The sequence below is a fragment of the Cyprinodon variegatus genome, unplaced genomic scaffold (assembly GCF_000732505.1).
Source record: "Cyprinodon variegatus isolate N-32 unplaced genomic scaffold, C_variegatus-1.0 Scaffold706, whole genome shotgun sequence".
In the NCBI taxonomy this organism is placed as follows: domain Eukaryota; kingdom Metazoa; phylum Chordata; class Actinopteri; order Cyprinodontiformes; family Cyprinodontidae; genus Cyprinodon; species Cyprinodon variegatus.
Genome location: NW_015151159.1, coordinates 246,712 through 263,014, shown reverse-complemented (window position 1 = coordinate 263,014; position 16,303 = coordinate 246,712). Strand labels below are relative to the sequence as shown.

General features: G+C 37.0%; 1 protein-coding gene across 2 annotated transcripts in view; it reads right to left on the bottom strand.

The window, feature by feature from the left end:
- The window catches only part of tmcc1 (transmembrane and coiled-coil domain family 1), a 56,588-nt gene extending 40,871 nt beyond the window's left edge, over positions 1 to 15,717 (bottom strand). The window contains exon 1 of one of the 2 annotated variants that reach the window (XM_015394749.1): positions 15,635 to 15,717. In XM_015394749.1, coding sequence (XP_015250235.1) covers positions 15,635 to 15,706 — 72 coding nt within the window. In that variant the 5' untranslated portion in view covers positions 15,707 to 15,717. The remainder of the gene's footprint in view (positions 1 to 15,634) is intronic. The other variant, XM_015394750.1, reaches the window with a different exon arrangement.
- Between the last annotated feature and the right edge of the window lie 586 nt (positions 15,718 to 16,303).

Below are 16,303 nucleotides of genomic sequence, written 5' to 3'. Positions count from 1 at the left end.
AGACTTCCAAGTGTGCAAATTTTCAGTTAAAGCCCAATACAAGATTTGACAAAATAAAAAAGTATAATTAGAACAAAATCTTCAGTTACTCTAGAAACAGTTTAAAAGCTTCATTTCTGGATTGTCTTTTTTTTTATATTTCAATTTAAAAACCTGCTGACTAACTGCAACAATAAAGGAACAAAATTCACTCCATATCAACCCCCAAAACATCAGCAGCACATTTGTGGAGTCGGTTAGACCAGGGATGGGCGGATTTTATATATGTCTCTACTTCAGCACCTGAATAAAATAATGACTTGATTACCAGGCCTTTGAAGAACCTGCATACATGAGGTCTGTTCATTTTTGGCAGCTGCGTCCACCAAAGCAGTGTTTCCCAACCTTTTTTGACTTGTGTACCCCTATGGGCAATTATTTCTTACCATAAGTTCCCCTCCCAGTCAAAAGTATTGTTGATTGTCCAAGAGTGGAACATACAGCAACTGAAATAAAGACTATTTTACTTAATCTTTTAATTTCAGCATTTAATTTTTAAATTTTTTGCTCTCCATCTCAAATAATAAAAGAAAACATAAAAATGTTGCCTAAAAGTTGCTAAGGAATCGTAAAAAATACAAAATAAAATCCTATTATAAACCTGTATTTATAAAACTGGACGTCCTTTCAGTAGCTCCCTTATGATCACATTTAAACTTGATGAAAAACAGCAGATACACCAGAACAGCAGAATTAAAATATATAAGAAAAAGTTACTTTTTGGTTGATATAAGTTGTTTAATTTTTCTGTTGGGTCCTCAGAAAAGAAAAAAAGATCAGAGCACTATTTTATTTAAGTACCTTAGAAATTAAATATTTTAAAGTACTGGTCTACCTGGACTGGGTCCTTCGAAGGCCGTGAAAATAAGGAAGCCAGAAGAGTTTGGATTAGGGCTGGGTACTTTTGCCAAATTCCTGAATCTATTTGATTATGATTCATACAGTTCTAAATCGATTAATTTCGATTTGATCTGTTTTCACAATAATGAAAGTGGTTCAACTGTGTTTCAAAATACTCATGTATTTTATTTTTTCCTGTCAAATTAAACACCAAGTGCAAACTTGTAAATCAAATAGTTTAAACTTGAGATGTGAACAAAACTGTCTCAAAACTGCAAACGCATTGTGAGAAGTGAAAAAGTGAAGCCTCACTCGTGCGAGCAGCCGTGACACAGCAGATGCATGAGCTGCATTATCTTCACTGCACAAACCATATGTGCAGCATTGTCTGTAACAACTACAGGGTGTTTTCTGGTCAGCCCCCATTTGTTAATGTTTTCAGTCAACCTATTGGCTATATTTGCAGCTGTCTGGCTTTGAGTAATCTTGATTGCATCTTTCCTGCTCATTCGAATGTGAACGTCACGCGCGTCACTATAAAACTAATCGATCTCATTCCCTAGACATCGATTTTGCAAAAATTCCATCCAAAACCAAAAAAAAAATTTTTTTTTTACCCAGTCCTAGATTGGATATAAAAAACAAGTCCAGTCTTCTAGGACTGTCGCTGCCCGTCACTCAGTGTACACCTATCAACACCTAGCAACCGTGAAAGTTGACTCACTAACGTTTGTCGGTTGCTACTAACAAATATTTTGCAAATCGATTAATCTGTCAATTATTTTTTTGATTAATTGAATATTAATATGGGAAAAAAAGTCTTTAAAGAAGACTTTTTACAAAAATTAAACCTGCTAAAACTCAAAATTTTCCTGGATAGAACGTATTGACAGACAAAAATGTTTTTTTTTTTTTTTATCTTAACTACAAAATGTCTATATATTTCTTTACAATCTTGGTATAGTTGCTGATCTAAAAGGGCTGCACTGTCAGCTAAAGGCATGATTTAGAGTATCTATACTCCAGTTAACAATTAATTGATTACTTAATTAGTTGACTAATTAAGTTTTGAATTTCAAAAATCGATTAATCACGATAATCCAATTAACTTTTTTCAGCCCTAAATTTAATCTCAACAGGTTGTATTTACTGCAGCAAAATGGAGGTCGGTCTTATCAAATACACATCTCTTGTTTAGGGGTAAAAACACCAGAAGAGAAACAACGGACTGGGGATAAACAAACTGACATAGAGGTCAGTGAGGCTTGTTTTCTGCAACCCTCTACAAACATATGCTGTTGGTATCTGCTGAATATACAGCTACTAAGCTGAAAAAAATGGATACAGCCTAAACAAGCAGGAGCAGTGTTTCCAGAAGAGTCTGCAAGCTGGCGTGGAATAGGCCCGTCTTTGTTTCCTGTGAGCCCCACACAGACCCATCGCTGCCCTGTGTCCTGCGCCTCTTTCACTGACAGATACACATCAATAAAAGCAGAATGAGGCCAGAGAGTTCGGTCAGCTGTTTGTGTTTTAGTGCAGGCACCAGTATGTGTTTGTGAGTGAAGCCCAGAAAAGACAGGAGCATCCACAAAAAACCCCTGACATAATAGCATGGTGTTTGTATGTACCCATTTATGTGTGTCCATGCGTGGCATCTATAACCAGTGGAAACTGGAGTGTATCTCGTTCAGCAGCTGCAGAACAACAGCAGCCAGGAAACAGGAAGAATCGTTATTGTATTAACGTGTGTGTATTTGGGTCTCAGAGGCAGATAATGGTACACTTGTGCCAGCTGTGACAGTGAGGGAGAGGACTTCAGCATACTGCACAGAGTCTGATAAGAGACACAGCTCTTTGTATAAAATGGTGATGAGACAGGGAGACAGAAGCGTTACAAAGGGAGTGAAAGAGGCCAGATGGATCAAAGGGATCCTTCGTTTCACCTGGATGTATCGGGTTCAACCCAGCCACCCAGCGCAGGGTGTGTCTTTAAGGAGGAGTGCCCAAGGCAGTTTGCTGAAATGGTAGGCACATTGTCTAAGAAAACCTACAGGGAGTTTGATGATGCAAACAGTGTGCTCAACTTTCAAGGAACAGAATAAATGAGATAATAAGCAACCATCTGGTTCAACAAGTGCTGATGGGAAATAAAGTTATAAAGCAGGCATCCGCATGTTCCACCCAGCCATTTAGAGACGCTATAACTGCCAAGTAGTCTGGAATGTCTGCATCTCAACATGATTAGTCAGATCCGTACTGGCACAATGGTGTTTTACTCCATATTGTGTCCATTTCTAGTTATAAAATGCGGGGCACACTCTTGACAGGTCGGCAATACTTCAGAGCAACACGACCCTGTAAACACATTCAAACTTAGGGGCAATTCAGACGTACCAATTAATCCAACAGTTAGGTATATCAGTTAATCCTGTGAAGCCAAGCGAGAGCAGAGATGAAGCTGAGTGTGCAGAGAAGTCGAGAGTGCGTCCTTAGAGTCGAGTTGGGTTTTGAGGGAGGGAGTGCAAGTTTTAAACGACGCACATTGCTCTCACTGCACGTTCAGTTCAGTGGCACCAAAATTACGCCATACAGTAGATGTTAGCAAAAGAACACAAGTTTGTCTGAACTGTTTTGGGATTCTGGGAGGAAGCTAGAGTACCCAGAGAGAACACAAGCATGCACGGGGAGAAGCTGCAAGCATGTAGAAAAAGCCAAGAAACACAGGACCTTTTGCTGCAAGGCCACATCGCAACGAACTGCACAGCCATGCATTTTTAATATGTCTAATAAATTACACATTTTGTTTTTATTGTTTTCTTATTATTGTACTTTGAGTTTTACCAAAAAAAATCCATTAAATAATGCTGTTTTTTTAAAATGAAAAGAGCAGATTATTTTCTAAATGAGCAATCCTCAGCTACAGTCCAATCTGAGAAATCCTATTTTCAACTTCTTACTCCATTTTTTTTGCCTGTTTTTTGGCTAGGTGGGGGATGTCTTTTTTTATCTTCTGGACACATTGATCCATATATCTTTGTTAAAGAAGGATTTTAAATTAAAATCTAATGTGGGGAAATTTCAAACAGAAATACAAAAAAAGAAAAAAAAAAAAACTTTTGCACTGGGAATATTTACAGAGGTACATGTAATAGTAGGTGTGATGCAACCATGAGTCATTTTAGCCTACCAAACCTAGAACAAAACTGAACGTAGGAACTGTTAATATTGATTTGCTGCGGCTGTTAATGTCTGTAAATATCATCCAATATCTGGGATGTGGGTGTGTGACAGTGCAGCATATTGAATTAATCTAAAAAGGTCTGGATGTGAGAAATGGTCAGATTGCAGGTCTACTGTGCTATAAGAAAAGGCTTTGTGTTTATTGGAAAGGTCTTGTTTATAGAAAGCTGTATCCTTCTTCAACTCCGTAGCAGGTGATCTATTGAATAATTCAGTAGTTTCAAGGCATCAGTTCAGCAAACCACAGCGACGGCAACAACAACACAAACCAAGCGTGTCCAACTTCTAAAGCTACTGAGGGTCTTGTTCTCTCAGCTACTAACAAATTGTGGTTTTATCAGTGATTAAATTGGGTTAGGTTTTAGAGGTTCCCCATTTAATGGCCTGATTGGTGTTTAACAGCAGTGATCCAGCTCATATTCCAACAGGTCTGACAGAACGTTGTGAGCTGTCAACAGGCATGAAAGTTCCAACATACCTGCTGAATGAATCTCATACAGAACCACAAACTCAATTAAGGGCACCGCATTGGGTAATCTGTGTCATGATCTATTGCGACTTGGCACAACAGAAGGGGGAAGCCTAACAGGTCATCAGACCAGAAAGCATTGCGCGTCCAGCAGGTGAGAAGGACTTCATGCGTTCAACCAGAAACATTTGCATGTGGGTCACTGACGTAGGATGCAAACTACTGTGTCACAGAGCATCATTTCCTCTTTTAAGAAATGCAATTCATTTACGTTGCAATAATATGTTAAATAAAATGGCCCCAGTCTTATCACAGTTTGAATACAGCTTAAATTAATTGTATTAGTTTGCTAATAACTCTAACCTCCAAGGGTCAAACGTGTCAAAAGTATTAATATTTATTACTCAAGTAGAAGTAGAAATCCTACTGTTTAAAATCCTTTTGTAGAAGTTAAGAGTATCAACTTAAGCTTTTAACTTAAGTTGTAAAAGTTTCCATTTATAAGCTATTTAAAGTACAAAAGTAAAAGTAATACAAGGAAAAAAATTATAAGGACAGATGCTTTACTGCACTAGCCTATTAAAGGAACATTTTTCTACAATTCTGGACGATAATTTCCTTATACTTCTTACTTTTATAACTAATGGTAAAAGTGTAACATTTTACTTTGCATGATCTTGAAAAACTATTTATTTTGGTATGTAGCAAACAACAAGTTGATTCGGTACCAGGTCCAACCACAAAGAAAGTAAATGTCAGGGTAAAACCAATTATTTTGATGGATTTTATTCTTTTAAATACCAACAGGGCATGACAAGAATTCACTCAAATGAAACAAATCGAACAGTCTATTTTTAACACATAAGGAGTAGAAAATAGAGATAAATGTAAGTTGTAGAAGTAAAACGTTGTCTAAAGAATTATTACTCCAGTTAAGTATAGATAGCAAACATTTCTACTTAAATAAAGTAACCAAGTATTTATATTTTGCTACTTAAAACCTCTGCAGGTGGTAAAATTAGCTGTTATAGCAGCTTAAAGATCAAACACCTTGGTTTGCATTTTTCAAAGGGCTTTCATAAAAAATAAAGACTAAAAAAAGGGATTATGTTTTTTTAAAGATCTTCATAAAACAAAAACAAAAAAATCTATAGACCAGAGATATGTCCTTTGTCAAAGATAAAATGATAGCACAAGCAACACTATATAGAAAGTTTACTTAATTTGAAGTTACAAAATTATTTCAATAACCAGGACATTCAGAATATATGAGAACCCATCTAGCAAGTATGGTTGAGTGAAAACATTTTCAGCACTCTGTAAAACAAATGAAAAAGTGTAACCTTCAGGAGGTATGGTACATAAAATAATTAGAAATCAGTTGCAAATGTCAGGAATTATAAATATATGTGCCATCTGATAACCTAAAGCGGTCAAACTTCTGTTCACCTGCAGTGGTTTCTGTATAAATGTTAGAAGAGGAGCAGTATCACCAGTCCATCTTTTTCTATATAACATTTATAAGCATTTTAACAAATATTTAGGAAAACTAGAAGTAGGGTTGGTAATTGATAAGATTTTCTTGATTCCGATTCCCTTATCGATTCTGTGAAACGATTTGATTTCTTAACGATCCTGTTAACAATGAACTTAGTAAGTGCACGATGACATTCGTCTACCTTCACCTGGGACATTCTATTTCTGCCTGCCTCTGCGAAAACAGAAGGCAGTGAACGTGAGCTGACAGCCTCTGAGCCAGCCAGGCTACCTGTCTCGTCAGTCATCTAAATCTAATGGAGAAGGCATTCGTTTAATGAAAAAGTATTACTGTACAATTTTGGGAAATAAACTTATCTGCCCCCGATTTAAATAAACGGGCGTCACCTTTCTCTTGCTCCCTGAACTGCGGAGCAACTTCATAGCATGATGAATAACCCCAAAAGGAGATAAGAATTGGTTTATTTCCAGAAATGTCATATGATTTACCAGGAACTACATTAAGCACAACCAGTGATATAAAACTAGCTACTTACCACCAGAGTTGCCTTCCATGCTGGTCGTAACTTTAGCTTCTGTCCGGAAGCATCAAAAACATGGCATTCGTTAAAATGTATGCCATGTTGTTTGCACAGTTGTTTCTACATGTTGGATGCATTTCCTCCCGCGAATGTAATTCCCACTTTGCAAAGATTGCAAAGCGCCTTGTTGCCATCTTTCTCTTCCTTAAAATGAAGCCAAACTTTCGATTGCTTTACCCGATGGGACACAATTTTTTTTGTTGTGCTTTTCTAGACCATCGTACTTGCTTACTGAATGCAGTGTGCGTAACTTGCCTAAAAAATGGTACGCAAGTCATGCTGCCCAGCACTAGGCTCTGGTGCTGCCTGGAACCATTAAGAGAATCGTTAAGCGAGCTGGCAAACGGTGCCATGGAATTGGAACACATGGAACCGGTTCTGAACAGGAATCGATTTTTGATTCCCATCCCTAACTAGAAGTGATGTAAAAAATAAATAACAGCCTTGCAGAATCTCAATTCAAAGTCGATGCCGCCAAAGATGAACAGTATCACTTGTTCTTCTGAAAAGCTTGATTCACCACTATTATTTCGACCCTCAACTTTATGTCCTTGCTCTTTTTCCTCTTTATCTTAGCAGAAGCTGGGCTGTTATCTTTATTAAACTGTCAACCCCTCCTGAAGTGGACATCAGGCTACCGCTACTAGTGACTTCCAGTTATAGATGACACACTTGGCCCCGTCTATTAGTGACCGTCACCTCCACTAGAGAGATATTGGCTGAATTAAATAGTGTTTCTGTTTTCCTTTAGTGTTTATGCTTTGCTCAGACCTTCAGTCTGTAGTGGTAGAAGGGTGTTTGAAACAGAACCTGGTTCTGCTGATGGTTTCTTTCCGCTGAAATGGAAATTTCCCTCTCCACCATCGCTACATGCATGGTCACTACAAGGGATTTCTGAAGCAACGGTCCATTGTCGCTTCATGCTCATCCAGGATAAATTTATTCAAGTCAATGATTCGATGCAATCTGTTGGGTTTTCTTAGACAGAACACTTCTTACCAAATTTTCTCTATGATTTGATTGGATAGATTTGATTAAATGCCTTGAGGGCACTTGTTTGTCAACTCATGTTATATAAGTGGACCAAAATGAACTGCGTTGAATTAACTATCCAAAAACTTAAGAAAGCGGCTTTGAAGTGCAAACTCCTGTGTTGCTGAGCTTCCTCTGCCTGTTTTCGGTTTGGAGGGATCAGAGGGAGGCCAGCAGCTTGTTGCCATGAGAAACCACAGCCTTTTTGAAGGAATTTCACCTTCTCTCTAATAGTGTGGGAGTTAGTTACACAGGAGAGAAAAAATAAACTAAAACGGCAAATACACACAGAAAAAATTAAGCATTCCTTGTTCTTACAATTCTGAGGTTAAGGTTAGGACGTAAACAAAAATTACTTACTTTTTCTTCTTATGCATTTTATTTAATCGTTACGTTAAAGAAATAATTTTGCAAAAGAAAGATGGCAAACTGACCCTGTGTAATCTTATTTACAAATATTAACAAATGCAGAGTATCAAAATAAATTTTCGGATGTAGGTAAGATAAGTAGCAACCAATGCTGCTTATAAAATAATATTTTTTTCCAGAATATTCAGGGTTTTCTTTTTGTTTTTAAGAAAATCACTTCAAAGATAATGCAATAATGTCCCTTGCCTTTTTATGCACCTCTGAGATGATTTTTAACAATCTCATTATTTACCTCAAAATGTTCCTAATTTAGGAGTGTTTTTTACAGCATTAAAATACCAGCTAAGTCTTCAGGCAGAACCACAACATACATAAGAAATCCACTACATTTCTGGAATCAATGAAACCTTTGTAGGACCTTTCAAAAATAATACTTGAATGCACCTCTTCATTTGAAATATTTTCAAGGGCAAGGTTAACATTAAAGTGCGTCTTGCTTAACATCTTAGAAGATCAATATGACTTTATTCTGACTTGTTTGAGCCCACATACCAACAACACATCACTAAGGGAGATGCATATCTGCTTAAATATTGCAGTGACATAGAAAATGAATCAAGGCTAAGGAATGAAAAGCCAATATGTCGTCCTGTAACACCAGGTTAACTCATGAGTATGCCTTCCTTTATTTTATATAGCTTTCAAAAGTAGATCAAGGAAGTTTTGTCTGGATCTGTTTGCACAGTGCACTGCACCAAACCCTCTAGAGATTCTTTTTTTCTACATTTTGAAATTGTTTGCATTGTTATGTTAGAGGTTTTTCTGCTACTCAGTAGTGCCTGTGGTCAGATTAATGTGGATTTTTGGCATAAATCTCATTCGTGAACTCAATGTTCAGTCATACATAGAAAATATCAAAGACATCTAAATTTTAGACATTTGTCACAAGAGGGGCTGCTCAGTGGCGCAGTGGGTAGCACTGGTGCCTTGCAGCAAGAAGGTTCTGGGGTCTTTCTGCATGGAGTTTGCATCTTCTCTCTGAGCATGCATGGGTTCTCTCCGGGTACTCTGGCTTCCTCCCACGGTCCAAAAACATGACTGTTAGGTTTATTGGCTTCTCTGATGGGCTGGCGACCTGTCCAGACTCGCGACTTGGGATTAAGCTGCTGTCACAAGACTTGCTTACTGAAGTTGATCTTTCAGTGGCTGATTTGAAAATAGACTCCTCTGTATAGCAAAGTATTCTGCAGTCAAACATGACACAATGAGAGTAAAATTGAAGCCAGAATAAATCTGGCTCATAAAACCGGACATATATCTAAAGTGTAGGGCTGCAACAACGAATCGATAAAATCGATAAAAATCGACTTTTAAAAGCGTTGGCAACGAATTTCATCATCGATTAGTTGTGTCGCGCGATTAATGCGTCATCCGCTGCCGCCATTATCACTGCCACTTGACTGAAGGGGAAGAAAAAAAAAAGATACGGCAGAGCGAGTCAGCGCCGCAGGTGCGCAGTGTTTCCAACTCAGCGACTTAGTCGCTATATTTAGCGACTTTTCAGACCCCTCCAGCGACTATTTTTTTTTAAAAAGTGACTAGCGACAAATCTGGCGACTTTTTACGGTGTCATTGGCGGCTTTTGGAGACTCTTACGTGAAAGCATGTATCGATCCTACTCTTGTCCTCCAGCGGCAGCTGCTGCCGTGGGGCGCCACCCCTCTCCCAACCCCGTTCTCCCGCAGGAATCTCTCTCAGCGCTGCAATCAGAGCCGCAGGATGTACTTGGAGAAGCATCCCGCTGCAGCCTGTTTCAGCGTCCAGACTGCAAATGAAGCGCGCTGTGCCGGGATTGACGGTGCAAATTGATCACAATAATTAAAATAGCCTTTATAAATAAATTATCTTGCAAATTATGAGGGCAAGGCTTTTGAAGTTTAAATCTTCTGGCAAAGATAAAGTAAAGAAGATCCTGCAATTTATGGAAGTAAAGTATAAAATCCAGCAAGATCAGTAATATGTCAATTAATTATATTCCACATTCCCATGTAAATATCTGTCTTTGGAGGATGTGTTTTTTAGCACCCCTAGTTCTCTCATTTTTATTCCAAATACAATTTATAATTTGAATCACAGGGCTATTTTTATCTCTATGGTTCAGTATTTTCTCAAGTAGCAACTTTAACTGCTATACTTTCCTGTCTTAAAAGGCAGAACTCTTCTAGTAAAAAAAAACAAACTCATTTGTTGAAATGGGGGGGCCTATTGTTTGAACCCCTTAGGGGCTTTAGAAAACAAAAATGCCTTTTTTTGCGCTTTATGAAACAAAGTACCCTATATTTTGTGGATGTACAGCTACATTTCTCATGTAAGTTTGCGTAGTTTTAACACAAACATTTATTTTTCATATTGCACCAGTACAGTTAATGAGCAACATGTACTTGCGTGCTTGTTTGTTCTGTCTAAAATGTTTATTTTGGAAAAAAATATTAATATTATAAAATATAATATATATATATATATATATATATATATTAAATAAAATAAAAATATTTTTTGTCCGATTCATCGATTAATCGATAAAATAATCGGCCGATTCATCGATTTTTAAAATAATCGTTAGTTGCAGCCCTACTAAAGTGCTACACAGAATCTACAATGGAATTGCCACAAAGAAAAGAATCAAAGGGCTGCAGCGCTCCAGTTAGGTGCCAAATGGTGCAAATCGATAAGGACACATGGCGTCACCATGATACATGCTGGCTGGATAGTGCTGGCAGTGAGGAAGGAGGTAGGAAGAGAAAGCAGGATGCTTCCTATAGATAGTTGATTTCACATAGAGACAACCTGATGTTTCTATTAGGGCTGCAACTAACGATTATTTTGCAAATCGATTATTTTTTCATTAATCAACTAATAATCAGATACCGGTAGCCAAAGGTTCCTTACAACAGACTTTTTGCTAAATTAAACCAGGTGAAATTAAAACTTTTCCACTTGTGGAGTTCTGGATAGAGCATATTGATAGACGGAAATGATTTTGATGTTGATATATTTTCTTTTACCATTTTTGTATAATTGCTGTTGCCCTGTCAGCTAAAGGTATGTTTTAAAATCTATTCTCCAGTTAACAATTAATCCATTACGAAAGTAGTTATTTTTTTTCAATAATCAATTAATCACAATTAATGCCAAAATTGTTTCAGCCCTAGTTTCTATCCATTGCATAGCTGTACGTTGGCCAACAATCCTTTGCTTAACAGGCCGTATGGGGACACAAACCTCATTTAACCTGTGTGACATTTACTGTACAGATGTATTTTTCTTCATAGACTGTCCAGGGTTGTTTTCTTAGTGCATGTTTTAAAGCTGTGATTCTGCAACTAGAGTCATGGTAAAAGGAAAGTTCATCCTCTTTCAGGCAGTTTCAGGAGGTTTTGTGTATCAGAGTAAAAGAAAAGGTCAGCAGATCTTCATCAGATTAAAATACTATTTGATTATAACCGCAAGTCTCAAACACTTCCAACATAAGAACTAAATATATTAGCGTACCAAGGAAAGCAACGGTTGCTGCACATCAGTCATAAAAACAAAATCCCTTGAAAGTAATGATCTCATGAGTATATATATTAAAACTGAGCCATTGAGCGTCAGTAACTTCCTCTTTCAGTGACTGCAAGGTGTCCAAGCTGAACAAAGCAAAGCCGCTGATAAAGATTCAATAAACTGATTGAACCTTAATGAACGTTAGCACCTCATTACAATTTTGCCAAGCGTTTGCAGGTAATATTGCGATTATATTAATCTTCTAAAGCGTTGGGGAGTTTTAAATACCTCATGATGACAAATCTGGAACCATTAGTTGATTATTCAGGCAGTCAATCAACAAATAAAATAAAATCAATATCAGGGGTGCAGGATATATTGGCATTAAAATTCTTACCAGCTGAGGTTAGTGAATATTTAACAATTCCATATAAGTCCTATAAGTAAAAGTAAGTTAATATTAACAGCTGATGTTCCTTTCCTTCTTGGTGCCCATTCCTGAAAGGGAGGGGGTCGGCCATTGTGACAGAGATGCAGCAGGATAGTAGCAAGTTTAACTGGAAACAGAGAATCAATGATGGCTAATATTGTTGTGTTGAATTTTTTCCATTGTTGAAACTATGGAAAATATAAAGGATATCAGTTATTACCTTAAATGGCTCCAATAACTTTATTAATTAATATCTGGTATTGATACCAGCCCAAATGTTTATAGTGGCAAATCCATAACATGCAACATCCTTAAAGGGTAATTATTATTTTTGGTCTTTTAGAGACAGTTTTTTTAATAATGCAACTATAAATTAGATCGGTTTAAATGTTATTCCTCAACACCTGGCTTAAAAAAAAAAAAATTCTGGATAAATATTATATAATAATAAATAGAGAGATTATATAAGTGTCATGCCTGGGATTACATATGCTTTGGCTTACATTTTTTGTGTTTTATTATGCATCAAATATTTAAGCATGAACCACAGACATGCCTGTTCAGCATGAACTATTGTCAACAGGGTTGGCATTTACTCACTTAAAGGAAAAGATGGCAGCACGTGTTGCTTCACTGGGACTCTGCACCTGAATTTAGGGTCATCTATTCTGGTTTAAACCAGGGCTGCAACTAATGAATATTTTGCAAATAAATTAATCTATTGATTATTTTTTTGATAAATAGCCAAAGGTTCCTTAAAGAAGACTTTTTTACGAAATTAAACCAGGTGAAACTAAAAACTTTCCCCTTTAGGAGTTCTGGACAGAGCATATTGACTGATGCAAAAGGTTTTTTTTATCTTCAATGCAAAATGTTTACATATTTGTTTTACAGTTTTGGTGTAATTACTGCTGTAGTGGGTTGCTCTGTAGGTTAAAGGCATGTTTTAGAGTCTCCATTTTTCAGTTAATGATTAATCGATTAGTGAATTAGTTGACGATTATTTCAATAATCAATTAACCACAATTAATTCTTTCAGCGCTAGTTTAAACTGTGCTCATCATGCTTCAGATCAGAAAATCAGTTTGCATGATGTTTCTAGCAATAAGCAAACACTGAGTGAACGCCATGACGACAACCGCTGGTGATTCCTCACAACTGTGTTTCCTACTGTCTGACTAAGATAAACCGGGGTCTACTTAGATCATATTATGCAGCAGTCTGACAAAAAAGACAGACAGAAGGAAAGACACAGTGGCTAAGTAAAACAGATCAGCTTTGGAAAAAAATTTATGGAGCCATAAAATACACAAACAAACAACAAGTTCAGTTTTGTATTTTGATTGGATTGGATCAAAGCTTGTAGAGTTAGAAACAGACGGCATGTTTTGGCCATTAGAAAAAGTGCTGAACGCCACTCAGTTTTCCATCAAGTCGAATCTATGAATTAAGATCCTTCTAATAAGATGCTAGAGAGAGCAAAAGAGTGGCCATGTTCTTTTTCTCTATGGCGCAAAGAGTAAACATGATTTCACACCCACACAGCTGGGTCAGCTGGCTGAAAAGATAAAGCATTTTTCTCCTCATTACTAGAAAGATAAATGTGGCTATTTAGTGATATTTTCTGTCACAACCAATATACACATATAAACAGTTATATTGTGAAAACTATAGAAGCACAGTCCTTCAAACTTATGGTAAAACTGTAGTTAGGAAGTTTTGATTAGCAGCCATAATGGAGCTATAGCATGAGCTGGTGCCGTCTCTTCCCCACCTGTTTCTGTGCACTGCTGTGCAGATGGCTAAAGTATGTAAATAGGAATAGCAGAAAGTCGAAATATAATTTGCAAAAAGCATAAAACATAAGTTTAGTGTTAAAAGTGGCTGTTTTATATTGTTGCATATAACAAAACAATACATCTTAAATACAACATCAAAATTTTAAAAATGTTGTACTGATTTAGTAGAATTAGGAATATTTCTTATTATTCTCTTGTAAATTATTATTATTTTTTAAATAGTTAAGTCAATACTATGAAAGCTTGGCATTTTCATTCAAACGTATTAAAAAGCTGAATTTAAAACTTGTTCAGGTGAAGTTATAGAGTTTATGCAGCATCAATCTAAAATCATATGGAAATAGGGTCTTTTCTACTCTTGTTAAACTATTATAAACAAAATAAACAAGATGTTCCTAATGTGAAAACATTAATAGCAAAGTCATTACATAACTGATTGTCACACAGCTAGTTTAAATATATTTTTTTCTGATTTGTGGTCAGAATTGTTATGAGAAACCGGGTTTACTTATCGAACCAATATTTCAGCAGGCCTGATTACATTAAAGCACTCTTTTTTTAATACTGCAGCTGAATCTTGTAAAATCAAATCTTCAAGATTCATTACCACCACTGATATCAACATGGGTTTTAGTAAGCTGATCTCATATCTAATAGTGAAGCAACTACCATCTTTAGAAGCCACAGTTTGATCTTGTATGCGTCATGCTCACAACCACTAACACAAAGAAGAAAAACACATTATGCCTTTACAAAGACGCTCATTTCTGAGCCCAGACCCAAGGAGGGATGGAACAACATGAGCGCAGCAGGAACAGGAGGAGGAGGAGGAGGAGGAGGAGGAGGAGGAGCATCATCATGGTGGTCTGACCATCCAAGTGAGACATGAATAGCTGTGCTGTGTTAGCAGTGCCCTGAAGGGGCAGTGAAGCTCTCTGTCACTTAGAAAAAAAAAAAAAAAACAGATACGGGAAAGCATGGTGTCATGCCAGTCTCTTCTAGGGTCAGAAATTAGTTAATTGGCAGGGATGCAAACAGTTATCAGAATGTAGGAGTGGAGTGAGGGGGTAAAAACCAACCTTCAGCCCATTATTATGCAGCAGGAGTGGGGATCAGTCATTCTAGAGTAGATGACAAGCTCCCTCATTTGAGGAATCTGCCTTCAACCACCAGCATGAAATGAAATGTGTAATCCTCCACATCTGCCTTCCTAACTGCTTGTCTGTTCTTAGTCTGCATCTCTGTTTCCTTGACAATGATAATGAAAAGCTAAAGAAAAAATGAAATAGCCTTCAGATACAGCAAGGCCGCTGGCTCACCAGATGGCAAAAAATGTTAAAACAGGAACATTTGTAGAAGTTTGAATAATAAAAAAATAGAAGAACATCAATAATAACTAAATTATATATATTTATTTATTTTTTTATAAAGAAATAGAACTAAAAAAGATAGGTTTCAGTTACACTAAAGTACTTTCTGTTCTATACAGATACATTTTTAGGAAATGGAACTTAGTGTGTTTAGGGGAAGCATTTCAGCAAAAATAAAAGTAGCTTAAACCCTTAAAAATATCACCCCGGGTCCTGCCAAGCGTGTCATAGCCCGCAGCTTCTCAGTCCCGTTAGTATCATTGCACAGAGCAGCTAATACGGTAAATTATCAACGCCGATACTCTGCTACCTCTGCCTGTCAAAGGCTCAACAAGCATCACAAACACATAAAACTTGGCAGGAAAAAAGACTGACCTAAAATAATAGAAAAACACGAGAGGGAACATTTTGCAAACACTTACCATGAATGATACAAACTGTTGGAGCTGACAGATCTGACCGAGCTGCACCCCTTCAAAAGCTGTACACACCATGGAGAGCCCTCCCTCCCTTCCTATAAACATATGTCTGACGTCATTGCGTAAAACGTAACCAAAGATGTTGTGTTAAGGAGGATGCCTCACTGAACAATTTTAAAGTTGCGAACAGAATTGGTGCTTGTCACGGTTCGTGACGAATCTCATTTAATACAATCGAGAGGGAATACATTCTAATAATTGTTTTGATTTATTTTGTAAATGGTATATGGCTTATGATTACATGTCGACGTAATGAAAATTAATTAGTCGATGCTCTGCTAAGTTTTTAAGAATCCCAGGGGCAGGGGCGGAGCTAGATGGGGGGCCAGGGGTGGCCATGGCCACCCTTAGCCAATTATTAGACACCCCTACCATTTTTTTCCCCCTCTAATACAGATGGTGGCAACAGTAATACTCTCAAGTGGAATATCTAAAACATTTATGTTTTTCATATATTAACAATTACTTGACAACAAAAACACTGTGGTTAATTATGAACATTAATATACTAACATTACAGATGATAAGTACAGAATTCAAGCTATTTTTTAAAACTTTATTTTTTGTGTTATATGAGGTAAAGAAAAAATTATGTGTCTCTGCAAGTCATCT